Genomic DNA, 17,970 nt, shown 5'->3' with positions numbered 1-17,970 from the left:
GTAGGAAGCAGTGTGCAAGGAAGTCAATCTATTTCTGACGTAGAACTGTTTATAGAGTTGTCGTGATGAGATGGCTAACAACATGTCAAACTCAATCACCTACCTGACGTGACAAGATTGAGAACAGTAGATCTATGTTCCTCGGGATACACTATTATCTCGTGATACACACACATGTATATATATATGGGTCAGGTTCAAGGGCCATATGAAAAACATATGTAAAAACTTTCGTTTTTATAAAATTTTAAAATATGGTTTAGAAATTTTGGATTGGCTGATTTTTTGTGAGGATGATCTCTATGATGGGAAGATCATAAAAAAAAAAAAAAAAAATCAGCCCAATCTGAAACTTCTAACCCATTAAAAGTGATTTAAAATGTGGACCGTCGATTTTTTAACCAATTTTTATCACTAATTTGGAAATCACTTTGGATGGATTTAGAAGTTTCTGATTGAGCTGATTTTTTGTGAGGATGATCTTTTCATCATAGTGACCATCCTTGCAAAAAAGCAGCGCAATCCAAACCTCTAACTCTTATTTTGAAAAACGAAAGTTTTTTTCATATGTTTTTCTCATATGGCCCTTGAACCGCCCCATACATACATATATATAATATAGATATATAGATATATATATAGTATATATATATATATATTTTTTAGGGAAAAATTCCAAAATTATCACATCAGGATAGTTGTGTTGAATTTCCCATACGTGAGATAGTCAGATTATCACGATTCCTGTTTATATATATATACACCCCAAGGTTAAGGAGAAGCCAAGCCATAGCTCTGTCAATACAAAAGAAACTTAATTGATTATAGCTTTCGTTGTGTTCACCATGAGTTCATTTAGTTTCTTTCTCATGATATTTTCCATTCTTCTCTTGCTTATCAATTTACCCCCTCGATTTGCAACAGCTCGAATCCTCCTCGGAATGAAACGGATCGACTCGCCTTGCTTTCCTTCAAGGACGGTATAACTAATGATCCTATTCGAATTATGAGCTCTTGGAACGATACTCTCCATTTTTGCCAATGGCAAGGCATTACATGTAGTCATCGACATCAAAGGGTGATAGTTTTGAATTTACAATCCCAAGGGTTGGTAGGATCCTTACCTCCTTTCATTGGAAACCTCTCTTTCCTCAGAAGCATAAACCTTCAGGATAATGGCTTCCAAGGAAATATCCCCGAAGAAGTGGGCCGTTTGTTCAGGTTACAGAGCTTCAATATGAACAACAATTCTCTCATAGGGAAAATTCCAGTCAATCTGTCTCATTGCTTCAATCTCAGAAGTCTACTTTTAAGGTACAACAAGCTCGAAGGAAGTATACCCATCGAGATTGGTTATCTGTCCAAGCTGGTCCAACTGTCTCTTGGCACCAATAATCTAACAGGTTCGATTCCATCTTCTTTAGGTAACCTTTCCTCTCTCACCAACCTTGCCATAGGATCCAATAGTTTGGAAGGAAGTATTCCAATATCCCTAGGCCAACTAAAAATCTAATCCATCTTTCCCTTGGTGTAAACATCTTGTCTGGCATGTTTCCTCCCTCTCTTTCAATCTCTCGTATTTACAAGTTCTTTCTGCGCCGAGTAATCAATTAATTGGTAGTCTTCCACTTGAGATCGGTCTCAATATTCCAATATCCGCATCTTTTTAATTGGACAAAATCATTTTTATGATCCATCCATTCCTGTATCATTATTCAATGCCTCACAACTTGAGATGCTTGATTTTGATAGAAACAATTTCAGTGGAAAAGTCCCTATTGAGGTGGGAAATCTAAAGGGTCTCCAGTATCTACTTTTGAATGCCAATCATCTTGGAAGCAGTGGGAAAGATGATGATTTGAATTTCATTGATTCTCTGTCCAACTGTACCAATCTACAGCTCTTGGATATCACCACCAATCATTTTGGAGGTAAGCTACCCAACTCTATATCCAATCTCTCTAACCAGCTCTTTCATCTATCTCTAGGAAAAAATCAAATATTTGGTGTCATCCCTACTGGAATCGAGAACCTCGTTAATCTAATTTTATTGACGATGAACAATAACTTTCTCGTTGGAAGTATTCCTGATAGTATCGGGAAGCTTCGAAACCTATCAAGCTTGCATTTAAGTGGAAATAGAATCTCAGGGAAGATTCCTTCCTCCCTCGGGAATTTATCTCGATTATTCGAGCTCAATTTATCAGAAAATGGCTTAGTAGGAACCATCAATTCAAATCTTGGAAAATGTGGTTTTTTGCAAATCTTGGATCTATCTTCAAATAACCTAAATGGTACCATACCAAAGGAGGTTATTGGTTCATCCCCGCAGTATCTTTCTATTAATTTGGCTAATAATTCTTTGACGGGGCCCCTTCCTTTCGAAGTAGGTAACTTGATAAACCTTGGAGAGTTAGATGTCTCAATGAACAAATTGTCTGGTAAAATTCCTAGCACGATTGGTGGTTGTTTGAAATTGGAAAGCATTTTTTTTGGAAAGCAATTTCTTTCAAGGACCTATCCCTAACTCTTTTATTCTTTGAGAGGTATTCAAAATGTAGATTTTTCTAGAAATAATTTGTCTGGAAAAATTCCTAAAGATTTGAAGGACCTTCCTTTTTTACAAAATTTAAATTTGTCATTCAATGATTTTGAGGGTGAGGTACCAGAAGATGGAGTTTTCAAAATACAAGTGCATTTTCAATAGTTGGAAATAGGAGGCTATGTGGGGGCATTCTTGAACTTCAGTTACCTGCATGTTCTATCAAGAAATCTAAGAAGCGAAATGAGTATCTCGCTTTGAAGATCACAATTGGTGTAGTTTTATCTTTGGTTGTGCTAGCAAGTTTTCTTGCTCTTTATTGCAAAATAAAGCCAAGAATGAAGTTTTCTTCCACAATTTACGTGGGAGTTCAAGACGGAAGGGTTTCTTACAGAGAACTCCATGAAGCAACGAGTGGATTCGCTTCGACCAACTTAGTTGGTGTGGGGCATTTTTCTTCTTCTGTATATAAAGGAATTCTTTACCAGGATGAGATACCTGTTGCTGTGAAAGTACTTAACCTCGTGGAAACAGGAGCTTCCAAGAGTTTCATTAATGAATGTCGTGCCTTGAGTAAAGTTCGGCACCGGAATTTACTCAAGATCTTGACTGTCTGCTCAAGTATGGATTACAAAGGTAATGATTTCAAAGCACTAGTTCTTGAATTCAAGCCTAATGGAAGTCTAGAGAATTGGTTGCACCCAAGTTCAAATGCACAACATGATCTATCAAGGTATTTGAACCTTTTCCAAAGGTTAGATATATTGATCGATGTTGCTTCTGCTTTGGATTATCTTCATAATCACTGCGAGACACCCATTGTTCACTGTGACCTGAAGTCAAGTAATATTCTTCTTGATGATGACATGACCGCACTTGTGGCCGACTTGGATTAGCAAAGTTTCTTATCAAGGACACCAACATTTGTAGCAATTATGATACCAGCTCAATGCCATCAAAGGAACAATTGGGTATATTCCTCCAGGTATTAATTAATTTGATTTATTTTCATAATATTTTAAATTAGTTTGTAAAGTATTTGGTAATTTAAGTGGCTTCATGAATTGCAGAGTATGGAGTGGGTGCTGAAGTCTCTACAGAAGGGATGTTTATAGTTATGGAATACTTTTACTGGAGATGTTTACCGGAAAGAAACCAATTGATGACATGTTCAAGGATGGTTTAAGCATTCATTACTTTGCTAAAATGGCTTTGGTTGAACGGGTGTTGGATATTGTGGATTCGGGACTACTTTTAGAAGAAGATCACAATGATCACAATATTGTGCAGGAATGCTTAGTTTCCATAGTTAAAACTGGAGTTTCATGTTCCACAGAATCACCAGGTGAGCGAATGAAAATCAAAGATGTTCTCATAGAATTGCTCAAAATTAAACAAGTCCTTCTTGGGTCGAGCATTATGAATAAAAAGGAAATACACTCCCACGAGTTTTAGGTTTAGGTTTTGCCTCAAGCTTATTAAGTTTGCTGTAGATGTATTTGTGTATTTAATAAAACCTATTGCTGAAATATGAAATAATTTAATTATTCTGAGACTCTTTTCTTCACTTAGATATCAAGAGGTATCCACATCGTCGTACACAAGGAAATTATAAAAAGAGTGCTGAAAATCTGACTTAGGCACGTGGCAACTCCATTGACTTATCTGACGTGATAGGCTCAGGAACCGTAGATGGACTCTCCTCGGGATACAGAACCATCGTTCCCCATTAAAAATGCAGTTCTGTATCCCAAAGAGAGCATTTCTATGATTTTTGATCCTATCAGGTCAAGTAAGTCGATTGAGTATGCCACGTGCCTAAGTCAGATTATCACGACTCTGATAAAGAAGAGATATTATAGGCCTTAATTTCTTGGATTGTGGCTTACATGACATGTATTGGGGTGTAAGGAGAGATTCAATCCTCCGCCTTATTCCATTCTTTGACCATATCAAATGCCTTTTCACTCGCATTTACTTAATGGAGAGGTAATTTTACAGTATCTAACCATAACACCTTGTACCTCCATCTGGCATGTCAGCCTTCTCCAAAGATAGATTTCTCATCTAAACCAGCTTGGAAGGAGATCTATGATCTTGACTCTCTTCATAAAAAATTATGTGGAATTTGAAATGCTAAAATCCCATTAAAAATTAGGGTATTTTAGCTGAAAGTTTCTCCATAACAAACTCACAAAATTTTGTAAAATGTTTCAAAATAAGTGTTACGATTCTTAGGTTAAGACTTAAACTTTCCTCTTCTTCGACGATTAGGTATTTTTGGAGCATTGATTTGATTATTAACATTTGGTATCAGAGCCAACCCACGTCCAAGGTTCGAGTCAGGGGAGGTGATTGTGGAGAGCTAGAAAAAAAAAAAGGGAAAGGGAGAAAGGAGCTCCTATATAGTATGAGATATGGAAGAGGTCCTAAAAAGAAAAATAAAAAGAGCTCACCATAGTATGGGATATGAAAGGGTCCAGCGTAATAGGTCACTATGATTAGTCTGGGAAAGGGGGACTTATGCAAAGAAAGAAGGCCAAGGGGGGGGGGGGGGGCTCGCCATAAAGTGGGCCAAGAGGATGTTGGCCTTGAAGCATGGGGGTATGTTATGACCTTACAATTTTTATTATTATTATTTTTTAATTAGTAAGCAAGGGCTATATAGGGTCCCACCCTTTTATTGAAAAGAGGCTAATGCCTAATCGAATTACAAGCAATGTCTTGAAAACAAAGTGAAGCCAAATCAAATGGAAAATCTTCAGTAAACATCGTAGAGCTCTAAGAGGAAACTCCTCTCTTTGCTAACCAATCCGCCACCATTTGAGTCACGCTAGCTGAACTCATAAGCTGAGGAGAATTCCTTTGCCACATCTTTAATCAAACGCAGAAGGTTAAGATACTCAACGAGCACTTCCAAACAACATTCAAGAAATTAATAGCATAGAGAGAATCGACATTTACCATCAAATAAAGGAAACCATGCTGAAGAGCAACCTTTAGCCCATGGAGAATTGCCTCTAGCTCAATAGTAGAAACATCAGAAGAAGATGTGCTACCAATCCAGCAAACAGCAAGGTACCCAAGCAGTTTCTACCAGCAAACCAGTACTCACCACCTGCATTTTTTATGAACCCATCATTGTTCAGCTTTAGGATCCCTTCCATAGGTAAAATCCAATTATCTGATTTTGAATCCTTGAATTAACGCCGAATGGCAGCCCCAATTAATGAGATCATCCCTATCCTGGAACTTAGAGATTATAGCCCCATCAATTTCCCTTGGATGTCATCCTTGATGCTATGGAAAATGGAATACCAATTCTTCAAAGTCCCCTCGAAAATTCTTCTATTGCACTCTCACCACGTGTGGTAGACCATGACACAAAACGCAAACTTCATAACAAGCCCCAACCGATTTTGGACGATGAATTCGCCTTCCTCTAGAATTGAACCCACCAAAGGTGCCAAGAATTTTTTTTTCCAAAGGCTTGAGCTAAACTCACAAGCTAAGAATAAATGATCATATCTTCACAAGGTTTACCGCATAGCACGCATTTACAAACCATGTGGATGCCCTTCTTCCTGAAGTTTTCTGTTGTTAAAAGTCTTCTCCGGAATGCCTTCCAAGTGATAAAATAATCTGGAAACATTGAATTTATTCCAAATGATTTCACTCCATCTCACTTCTACACCCCCACCACGAATAGACTCTCAGATAGATTTATAGGTAAAACGTCCATTGGATGTTTTAATCCAAACAATATGATTCGATTCATTTGACCAAAGGGGACTATGAACTTCGACCTTGTCACTAATGGAAGCTAATCGAATATTGTCTCTACCACTATGTGAAAAAAGCTCATATTTGACGGGCTTAGCCCATCAAATTTTGAGAAATTCGACGGACCATCCCGTCAAATATGCCTGTCAAATATTTTCATGTAGAATTTTTTTTTTGACGGCCCTGGACTATCAAATTATTGGAGAATGAACTTTAAAAAAAATAAAAAAAATCCATAGAGTACAGCCGTCGAATTTGGAGGTTTAACAAACAATAACACGGTCCTCTAATTCACAAATCAGAAAAATAAAAAAACAAAAGAAAAATCATAAAACAAGCTCCAAATTAAATTAAACAACTCAAATTCATATTATATATTGAAATTCCATTATTAAACAAACTTTAATAAAAGCAATTAGGCACTAACAAATGAAATTGAGTCACATAATTGCTTAGAAATCAAACACAATCAGAAGCAAATGTTCGTGATGCCTTTCTTCCCTTCTGGCTCTCTCCGCTCTATCATGTCCTCTTATTTTCCTCAAGGTTTAGAGTTTCCCTACGTTGCCACTGTTTCCTAGATCAAATACACCTTATTGGTTCGATTTTTAGATAATTGAAGACTTCGTCGCCATGTCAAACATATGGTTGTTTGGGATGACCGTTTTAGAATTCATTTTTTGCAAACCTCCTCTTTTTTTTAAAATGACCAACCTTTTATCATGTTTGATTTTACGAAGATGGGAAGCCCATTACTCATCTTTGATTTTACAAGGAATAAATAATGAGAGAGAGAGAGAGAAACAGACAGAGATCACCTCAGAAATGTTGCAATTTGACTTTGTAATCAACTAAGCAAACAGTAAAAATTCTCCATGCCTATTCTGAAGATCTTGGGTTTCCACTGTAGACACACCTCATTTTTGCACTAGCTTGATTTATCAACTCGTCAACCCGATCGCGACGATTCCTAATGATGGATGCTTTATTTGTTACGAGATTTGTTTCAAAAATTCAGATGAGATATCACAAACTAACAAAACTTTAGAAACCACACTACGCTAGGAAAATATAATCCCAAAAACATAAAAATCATCATTGTTCAGACAAAAAGAAGTCTTACGATAAAAATCATAAAAAAATGACCCAAATTATCAAAACATCCTTAGAGCTCACATTACGCTTAGGAAAATCCTTTCGAACACATAAAATAACAAATTAAAACCAAATAAATCATTTCGTCAATTTTCACCAAGTTCGACAAAATTACGAAATACTCCTCATAGGGTTCACAATCGTTTTATGCAAAAAAATCATAAATGACACATACCCATAATCCCATTGAATTCTTTATGAAAAACTGATTTCAAAATATCCCGAAACATCGAAAAAATGACTTAAAACGTAAAAATTCTCTACGGAGGCAAAATAGTAATTTTTCATTTTAACAATTTAAAATTTTGAAATTAATAATTAAAATATTAATTAAAAGAAAGTGAAATCTTAACAAAATTAATTTAAAAATATGAAACAAAAAAATTAATCAATCAAGTCCTCAGGCAAAATTGTTGTTGGTTGCTCACTTATTTAAGTGGAGCCCCTGATATTTATTAAAAAATCCCTCCATTTGGGGGTCTAAAGAATTAAAATATAATTATGAGGGATTCTTGAAAATTAAAAAATATACCCTAATCTAAAGAAACCTAGTCAATCAAATAAGATTTAAGTCAAAATCCTAATTTAAAGAAACCTAGTCAATCAAATAAGACTTAAGTCAAACCTAATTAAAATGAAACCTAGTCAAACCCTAATTCTTCCAAAAAATATATAAATTGGAGCCTCCACAACCTAATTTCGCAGATCAAAATAAACCTTAGAAAAAGTAGGTTAAAAAGTCTTCCTAGCCTTCTTCAAACCTTGCTTTTGAAGTCCTAACTCCCTACTTATCATCCAAACCCTAGGTTTTGTAGAAAAACTTCCAAAAACTCTCCAAAAAATATGTAGAAATCCATTAAAAATTTAGAAAATACTCAGATTTAAGAAGGAGGTACTTTATCTTGAAGATCTGAAGTAAATCAAGTGACGGAAACAAAGCGAGGAGTATTTTACACGAAGAGACATTCTACCAATTCTGAGGGAACAAATCGTTGCGATCATCGTATAAGTATATTTTTTTATTCTATATTTATTATTTTGTTTTAGGTCTTTTAGCATCGTATAGTAGAGATCGACATTTGTCGGGCGGGGTTGGTGCCTAATACCTTCCAAGCCCGTAACTTGATCCCCGGACCATATTTTCTTTTTATTTGTAGATTAGTTGTTTTTATCTATTAGAGTCAGTATTCAGTTCCTAGACCGTAATAACTAGGTGACGACTCCCAAACCTTAAAAATCAAAAGCAGATTAACACACTCCGCGGATCGAGAAGGCTTTCAGTAGTGAATCCACTGGGGATTGTTGAGGATCAGACTTGAAAAATCCTAAATTTTGGTGAATTGCTAAACCGACCTATTTTTTATTTTATTTTATTTTGGTTTATTTTTCTTTGTTTATTTAATTTGGCTTGATTGTAGATCATTTGTTTGATTTTTGAGTATTCTAGTTTGTTTGTTTCTTGCTTTATGATCTAATCAAGGGTCACTTTTGATAACCCTAAATAATTTAAGATTTCAAAGATCAATGAAATAAGCATGGAATGATGGTGGTTGGGATGAGGAGTCATGAATGTTTTTTTTTTATATAATAATTTTTTTAATCGATGTTACTACGCATAGTGATAGTTAGTTTTTTTTTTCTTTCCCTTTTTCAATCTGTGCATGTTGAATGGTATCAAAGAAATGAATAAAAAATAAAGGTTATCTTTTTTTCTCAAATTCTCTTTGTTGGTTTTCAAATCATTTCTTTTTACTACCTGTGTTATCCTAACAACAAGAATAAAATGGGTTTTCTTAATAATAAAAATTGCAAAAAAGGAAAAAAAAAAAAAAAAAACAATACCATTGTGCGTGGTGTGCTGTTAGCAAAAAAACATTCTTTTCTTTTTCTATCTTCTTTTCACGTGACAAAGAAATGACAACAAAGAAAGAGAGAAAGAGAGAGAGAGAGAAAGAGACAGGAAGAAAGGGAGACTATATGGGTATTATATGTGGGTGTACTAGCCATAGATATGGAGATGCTGTTGGAACGCATAGGGTTTTCATCAGTGGTGATCTTGGGATCAGTTGTGCGTGCACCCCTGGTTCACTATGTGAAAAAGGCCCATATTTGACGGTCTTAGCCCGTCAAATTTCTCAAAATTTGACGGACCCTCCGGTCAAATATGCCCATCAAATATTCTCTTGTAGAATTTTTTTTTTGACGGCCCTGGACTATCAAATTTTTAGAGAATGGACTTAAAAAAAAAAAACAAAAAAAATCCATAGAGTATGACTGTCGAATTTGGAGGTTTAACAAACAATAACACGGTCCTCTAATTCACCAATCACAATGAACGAAATAATAATTAAAAAAATCAAAAAAAGAAAAATAATAAAATAAACTCCAAATTAAACTAAATAACCCAAAATTAATATACATGTAAACCTCTTAACACACACATTAGTCTTACATATATAGGAGAAACTTAGGAGGGAGGGATTAACAAGCTGAGAGTCCAAATCATCTTCTTTCCATCGAACTTATCGATTATTTTCATGTCGTAGGGTAAGAAGATTTGATGATAATACCACACAACCCTTCCTTGGCATCAACATCTCTTTGCATTCTTATGTATCCTTCCTCTCCCCATCCCGAGCCCCACGAATTCTTCACCAACCAATATTTGGTCTGATCATCACTTGTCCCGTAACCAACAGCAGTGACACCATGGCCTAGATCAATGCCACATTGTCCAGTGAAAACACCGCTCGAGTAGAATTGAAAGTCAAATCCACTAGTATCGATAGCCATAGACATGGGCTGATTTGCCACGGCCTTCAATAGGGCCTTCTCGCTATTGGTTGGAACATCTTCATACCCAGTAATTTTAGCTGCCGATGAGGCTGTCTTCTTGGTGTTGCAAGTAGCATCAACTCCCTTGTAAGGATAGTTAGTTTCAGTGGTGGGGCCCTTGTTGTGTTGGATGAATTTGAAGGCATCGTCCATAAGACCACCCTCACATCCTTGGTCCACTCCACTAGTATTGCAGTCTACTAGTTCTTGTTCAGATAGAGAGATCAGCTTACCCATTGTGAGCTGGTTAATGCCTTCCATAGCTGCCACTGCTGAGAATGCCCAACAACATCCTACATTTCCATACAAGTTAGAAAACAGAGAGACAGAAACCAAATTCACATTCTTGGGTTGTGTATATAACATTCTTATACCCATTACGAGATGCTTTGAATTCTTCATTAGTTTGATCTGCAAATTCATTCACGCTCAACTTATATAGTCGGTCCCCAGCGTTGTTGAGCTATTCAATTTTTTCCACATTAGCCTTAAATATCTGGAAATGCCTCTCCTTCTCCATGGAATCCTCGTAAACACGCCCATAACTAGCCATCCTTTGTTCATGCCTCTCCGACATAGACGTCTCATGAAGACTACAAGCCAAGGCCAACCAACTTACACACCCCATGTTACCTACTAAATATTCTGAATGGTGTACAGAATTCAAAAACAGAATCTAACAATAATCTGAATGCAACTTACTGATTGAAAAAGCTATACGAAGATCATCGAAATTGGAATTCAAGCAAGGATTACAGAATTCAAACACAGAATCCAACAATAATCTGAATTAAAGCAGTATATGATATATAGGATTCATGTTGCTGACCCCAATAATTGGGATGAGGGGTAGATGATGATGTGTGTATGTCATTTGGAAGCATAGCCACAAAATTCGATGTTTTTTACAATTGAATTTGGGTAAATCTGCCATGTATAAGAATTTAATAGAAAATTACTTTAAAGACCATGCAATAGGGAATTCCAAATTACTTTAAAGGCCCCATAGTTGGGACTTTCTTCTAAATGCACACGACTTGTCAATCTTTGTTTTTCCCTTAATTCCCTTACTGCAATCTATTGTGCAAACTCTAATCAGTTGGTTTTAATGACTATCATAACTCTTCTACTTTTACCAAAAAGCAAACCCATATTTTCACAAAACAACGAGCAAGCTAAAATATAAGAAGTAGACATAGGTCTTTTTTCTATTCATCATATCCAAGCTGAATTGTTTTTTATTTACTTGAATCATGAGCAAAAGTCTGGATAGTGGACAATCCATCCTAAAGTCAATATGAAAATTTGAAATGCTAATCAACATTTGAAACATGCATTGAAGTACATCAATTCTATTGTGAACTAAAACTTATAAGGCTATAAAGGAGTATAAGGCTGGTTTAAAATTAAGTTTGCCTCCTCAGGACCAGGTTAAGGCTAAACAAAACCTGTCCAAAAAATTTGCACCTAAAACTGTGCTCACAGAAATCTGGGATCCACCGATCACGTGTACCCACGTGTATTAATGGCATTCCACCGATCAAGTAATTAGGATTCTATATGACCTAATCCTCAAAGACTCAACATAAGGGCCTGACTCCGGCTTGGCTTGAGATAGATAAAACAGATGATGGGAAATAGGAGTTGAAGAAGAAATTGGTGAAGCATAAAACTGCATGTGTGATGGGGGACCAAGTTCAATACATTCAAGTATTTTTCGGTCAAAATGTCTCTGAAAGCTACCTAAGTGTTAGTAATACTCTGCAATCTATTTTGAGTTGGTTGTAAACAAAGCTGGTTTCTCATTCGCTGTTGCCGGTGCTTGTGCAAGGGAAGTTCCCAATCTTGAAAACAAGAGGTAGGCTAAGATAGAAACACAACACCATGAACCCATTTTCTAGAGATGGTAATGGGAAGAGAGAGAGAGAGAGAGAGAGTATTATGGAGTTTATATGAACCCAGCGAGAGACAGAAACTAGATTTGAATTTTCTAGATATGTTATTACTAGCTTTACTATGTTTCTTCTTGATATTGTTCTAGTTATGATCTCATATATATATATATATGTGTGTGTGTGTGTGGTATAATTTTAGGAGGTTAATTAATATGTGTGATCATTATCATTAGTTAGCATTATAAAGTAAGTTTCATAATCTTACAAGAGAACTGAGATAAGTATTTTGGAAAGCAGTTGGGGGACCACTTCTCCATCTTCGTAATGGCCATAATCTAACTACGATGATATACTCAAAGTATTTTGAATGGTGTGTAGTTGTGTCCAGATTCTGCTATTGTAATGGCCATAATCTAACTACAATGATATACTCAAAGTCAAAGATGCATGATGGAGCCTCTCTTACAGTGATAGAGAATCAATCAGGTATTAAGTTTTAGTGTTAATTCTGTGCAAGAAAAAAATAAAGAAAGAAAACTCACTGATTCTTTGTTCGTGGGCTTTGAGCTTGAATGAGGTTTCTATAAAGCAAGCCTAAACTGACCCAATCTCATAATTTGGACAATTAAGGATAGAATAGTTTAGGGACAATCATAGTGAGCCAAAATAATTTCTTAAGACCCAAAATGAGCTTGGCAGCCATGTTTCATCTTCTTCGTTGTATGCATGTGTATCTGTGCAGCCTACTCACTAAAATGTCATAGCCAATTTGCAGATTTGCTATCCATAGGAACAACTTCCCTATACTTGGCAACCATGAAACATAACAGAATTATAAGAAAGATAGTTATGACTTTCTATTTTGTTTCAAAGCTAATATAGAATACCTCTTTCAGTGCAAGTATAATTTCAGTCAAGAAAATGACACATTTCCTTTGTTTTGATTGATCCTGTAAGTCACATTTCCTTTGTGTTTGATTGATCCTGTAAACACAAACAAAAGTTCTTGCTTTTAGATGCAGGTGATTTTCTAATGAAATATTCAATGCATCCAAATCCAAGTTTATTCATTATAGAAAAAAAGAGTATTTTAAACAGGACTTCTACCTTGAGTCACCAACAAAATCATTGGAAACAACATCATCCTCCGTGTATCCAAGGATGCCTTTCAATGGACCCTCTGATGCATACCTGGGAGAGAATTTAAAAGTTCATCAAAGTTTACTTTGAAATGAGTATGAACGTATTAAGGACCAGAAAGGTAGAGGGAAAGAGTAATATTGTAAAGGATGATTCACATGACATGAGATCTCTGTTTAAACTATTAGAAATGACATACTTTATGGCTGCTTTGACATCTTCATATGAAGCACTTTTCTCAAGTCGACAGGTTTAAGTCCATGACTGATACATTCGGTGTTGGAACACAGAAGGCCATTCCTGTGAGCTTGCCATTAAGTTCTGGAAGAACTTTTCCAACAGCCTACAACCACAGAAGCATAATTACAATTCACATAGAAAACTCCAAACCAAGAGAAGGATTGTTTAAAAGTTAATTCGGAGTAATACCTTTGCAGCACCAGTCGAACTGGGTATGATGTTTTGCGCAGCTCCACGACCCCCTCGCCAGTCCTTCATTGAAGGGCCATCTACAGTCTTCTGTGTTGCTGAACAAGAAAAGGAAATTGATATTACCAGGGCCACAAAAACCAACCAACCCGAGCTCGACAGATCCAATCTAACCTCAGGCCAGACTTGGGCTGATTTATTTTAAGTTCAGGTTGAGCTTAGGCACAAATTACTAAGCTCAATCAAAAGTTGGGTTGGGCATGAGTTGAGGCTTTGGCAACCCAAGCCCAATCCTCCTGAGTTGCACCTTATGTGTTACCATGATTGATGTTTACATTTCCACTCAAAAAATAGTGAAACGAAAATAACAAAATGGAAAAGAAAAAAAAAACTCACAAGTGCACATCTATGTAACAAGGACACAGCACTGAAAGAATTTTGGCATATACCATACATGCATCGCTACAAGGATCCAGACTAATATGCATCTAACATATAAATCAGTCACCCTTGTTTTTCAATACAATAAGGTGGTTTCACAGTTTATTGGATGACTAAGAGTTCATCATTTGATGATGGAAGAAAAAAAATCTACTTTGATGCCCCCTACTTTCTGCCAAGCACCTTTTCTTTTTTTCTTTCATCAGTGATTACAAAGAAACATCTGAATAATGTTAAGATAAGATGAAGCCCATCATGTTGTACCCTAGATCAGGGATCAAGGTGCGGTACACTCCATAGGTCTATTTGCCATGTTGGTCCCTACTTTTCAACAACAATCATGTTGTCCACAATCCTATCTATCCAAACCACTCAATTGATGGACCACTTATGGAACAGAGCATAACCCTATAATCACTTTATTTCCCCTCTGTGTGACACTTTATTTTGATATAAAATAAAATAGTATCACCTTTTATTTTAATGACTTTCTATGAAACATGGATTCTAAAAAGAGGATTGGTGTAATCCCTCTTCCTTACCTAATTTATAAAGTTCTTAAACACAATCATGATCTGATATTAGAAGTCTACTGTTATTTTTATTTTGTTTATCAATAGAAATGTTTGTTTATTAGGTTATGGAGTACACAAATGTTTATAGATCCACAGATGTTTTAAACAACAACTCATACTCTTCTTTCCTATCAAACGAACAACAACAAATAAAAATACAACTAATATAATGTCTTTTGTCAAAATAATAGTTTTTTGTAAAACATAATATTCTCAATGGTCCATGGGTTATTACGTTGGATGCTCCATGCTTCATGGCTGTAGTGCCACATGCAAAGAACCGATCTTTGCGTGAGGAAGTCTATCGTGCCTATGTAACTCGTGCCTCTAGTGGAGATCTCGATAATTCACCAATTATAGAACTCCTGAAGCTACTTCAGAAGAATTCATCAGAGTCGTTCGAAACACACTTTCTTTTGAACTGAACATGAGAAAGCAGAAAATTTTACTCGCCTTTCAGGTAGTTTTTAAAAAAATTTATAATTGATTGAAACTTATTCTTTACCTGGCCTTCTTTTTCAGTGTCTTGCTTGTCAATCCAAAGATATAGGTAGCTGGAACTGTTTTGCCTGATTTGCTTTAAATTATCAACTATCTAAGCCTTGTGCCAACAAATTGCAGCTGGCTACATGAATTGTGTTCTGTTTCTCTATTCTATCTAGTGCCATATCGCCCTTGACATATGTCAGTGTTATTGAGACTGCTATCAATAGCCTTTCCTAGTTGACTATTTGATCAACCCCTGGCTGCTATTGGTTGATACTCCGATACAGCAAAGGTATGAGACTGTACTGTATGTATACTGCATTTACACTTAAACTAGAAGTAACCAATAGTGACATCCGTTTTGAAGTTTCCTGGTATCATAGTTTGTAACTAAATTACCTCAACATCTTCCTCTCAGCATTTAGTATATATACATGTAGTGATAAAATTTCTTTGTTATTCAATATTTTGCTCTATGTATTTGTCCCTATTTACGTAAAAATTTCTCCTTGACATAATATTGTGGTAGGACTTAAAGATAATTTCGGGGGACGAAATACTTCAAATCAAAATTAGGGGAGCAAGGACTGATACCAACATTACAAGAGCATGGTGAGAACCAGTAATGAAGCAAAAAGAGTAGAGAAAACACAAGGTCGATCCCTCATATTATGAATGTTGATACTCATGCCAAACAAATATAACAAGACAAAATCAATCTAAAAAATTACTTCATATATGCATGTAGACTTAATATCAATGGGTTAAAACATATGCTTAATTTAAGATATGCTAGAAGTAGAAGATTATGAACAACAACCAAATCCATCTAGAATGGAAGTCTCCACAAACTTGAGCGCATTTAAGGTACACACCATCCAACCACTTTACATATTAAACAGGTCATCCTCAATTGCAATGGGCTCAAAAAAAAAAAAAATATATATATATATATATAGCAGGTTTATACAATACAAAATGTATTGATCTACTCAGTTATAGAAACAGTGTGAGTAGTCAAGATACCTTTGGAACGAGGTGCCAATACTTCAATGGGGAAAAGACGCAAGAGCTATAACCCATTCACGCTGATAGGAATCCAGAACCCTTTCATCACCAACAAATGCCAACTTTGATCTTTCAAAATCACTAGTAAGAACCCATCTTACCTTTTTGACAAAGTCAAAGTTTGAAGACGATATTTGCCTGTTCATATTGTTCTAGTTTAATCCATTTGCTTCACAGGGCTTAGAGTTATCCAAAGACTGTAAAGGAAACACTATTGCATGCTAGTTAGAAACCATAAAAGGAGCAAATTCTTGATGGATCTGCTAAAAAATAAGGAGTTATTCCTCAGCTCACCACAATGTTAGCTTTAGCATTCTTTTTTTTCCCCTTGAATGGATGAATTCCAGTTTTCACGTAAAATTCCATCTCTTTCAATGACCTAAATTGATGGTCTTCAATTGGATCATAGTAAAATTGCACAAAATAATAACATTTTCTAAGCTTCTTAAGCACATTAACAATTGTAAAGGGAAATTTTACAAGATTTGGACATTTCTAAGAGTAGAAAAAATATACAATTGAGTGTGATATGAAATTCCATGATGTTATGCCAAGCTAGAAGAGTAGTTCCTTGGGAGGCACCACCTTTGTATCCAACTGTAGAATGCAAGACTGTCAATCAATATAAGTATAGGTATGAAAAAGCCTTGAATGTTGCAGCTGCATCAGATTCTAGCAAACCTATAATTTTTTCTAGGAGTATAAAAAGTGAGCTTGGGGACAACTTATTCTCCAGTCTCCACAGCCCTCACAAGTACAATGATCATTTTTACTGATATGAGTTTTTCCAGCAAGGATAAGTTGATCTCAAGGTATGTGAGTATGTGTTGGCATCTATTAGAGAATCATGCAAAAGATCCTCTCCGTTTTCACCAATTAAATGTATGATTGGTCACATAATTTTGACATCATTGCATGAGGCTTGTTATGATTTTTCTATATGTATTTATAATAAACCTTTAACATGAGAATCCTATATAAGCTTTAATTAAGATTATTTGATTCGTCGAATGTTTGAGGTTTTAATTGACCAAGGTACCGGGCATTTTGGGGATCTAGTCGATCACATGATGGTGACAATATGGGATTCCACAAGATGGTCATCTCCATGTATTTCCATATCTCAAACAATTTAATACTTGATGAACAAGTAAAAAAAGCCAGCCAACAAGTTTTTGATCGAATTTTTTTATGTATTTACTTCTATTTTTAAAATAGAATTGAAATGTAGTTTTGGTCAACCACTGTAAATCATATAGTTGAGAAGGTAGAAAAACTCCTAATGATCCTAATCATCATACTTGAGCCTTGTATTTGGTTAACTAAATTTGTGGTATATTGTTTATACTCCATTTGGTAATTACTTGTCATAGCAGTGAATAGGATATTTTCAGAAGAAACACAAAAATGTGTTTTTGGCAAAAGTCATGACCCAGCATGTCATGTTATCTTCTAATAATCATAAAAGATACAACAATCTGAACCAAGATAAATAAGCTTATTTGCTCCTAAGAAAGATTATCAAATAAGCTTGCCAACATCACTACCAAGAACACCCAAACCCGAAGATGGTTAAAGACAATAATAGAAGAATCCACTAGTGATACTATAAATGAAGGGA

The 17,970-nt window shown here is 35.5% G+C and overlaps 1 protein-coding gene and 2 pseudogenes across 2 annotated transcripts; 1 reads left to right on the top strand and 2 right to left on the bottom strand.

Annotated features, from left to right (window-relative positions):
* The first annotated feature begins 1,735 nt into the window (after nucleotides 1-1,735).
* Nucleotides 1,736-3,438, top strand: LOC147410711 (putative LRR receptor-like serine/threonine-protein kinase At3g47570). The gene is made up of 2 exons (XM_086419736.1): nucleotides 1,736-2,441; nucleotides 2,708-3,438. Exons 1-2 carry the CDS (start codon nucleotides 1,736-1,738, stop codon nucleotides 3,436-3,438), a joined length of 1,437 nt encoding a protein of 478 aa, XP_086275862.1.
* A 6,413-nt stretch (nucleotides 3,439-9,851) lies between these two features.
* Nucleotides 9,852-13,069, bottom strand: LOC147410710 (senescence-specific cysteine protease SAG12 pseudogene; annotated as a pseudogene).
* On the bottom strand, nucleotides 12,856-16,495 carry LOC147410709 (glyceraldehyde-3-phosphate dehydrogenase GAPCP2, chloroplastic-like; annotated as a pseudogene). Its single transcript, XR_015170992.1, has 7 exons — nucleotides 16,451-16,495; nucleotides 16,308-16,353; nucleotides 13,780-13,877; nucleotides 13,550-13,693; nucleotides 13,318-13,401; nucleotides 13,098-13,194; nucleotides 12,856-12,953 (listed from the first exon to the last, which is right to left on the bottom strand). The product of XR_015170992.1 is annotated as a glyceraldehyde-3-phosphate dehydrogenase GAPCP2, chloroplastic-like (transcript).
* Nucleotides 16,496-17,970: the final 1,475 nt, after the last annotated feature.

This window comes from Akebia trifoliata, chromosome 1, assembly GCF_017979445.1.
Source record: "Akebia trifoliata isolate Shusen 1 chromosome 1, ASM1797944v1, whole genome shotgun sequence".
NCBI lineage: Eukaryota > Viridiplantae > Streptophyta > Magnoliopsida > Ranunculales > Lardizabalaceae > Akebia > Akebia trifoliata.
This window is presented reverse-complemented; position numbering and strand designations above follow the sequence as displayed.

Bases quoted from the DNA above. Each gene is read 5' to 3' on its own strand.
- LOC147410711 (XM_086419736.1), top strand. From the start codon at position 1,736: ATGCTTGATTTTGATAGAAACAATTTCAGTGGAAAAGTCCCTATTGAG. The intron at 2,442-2,707 runs GTAAAATTCCTA...CATTTTCAATAG, and splicing joins CTCAATGAACAAATTGTCTG to TTGGAAATAGGAGGCTATGT.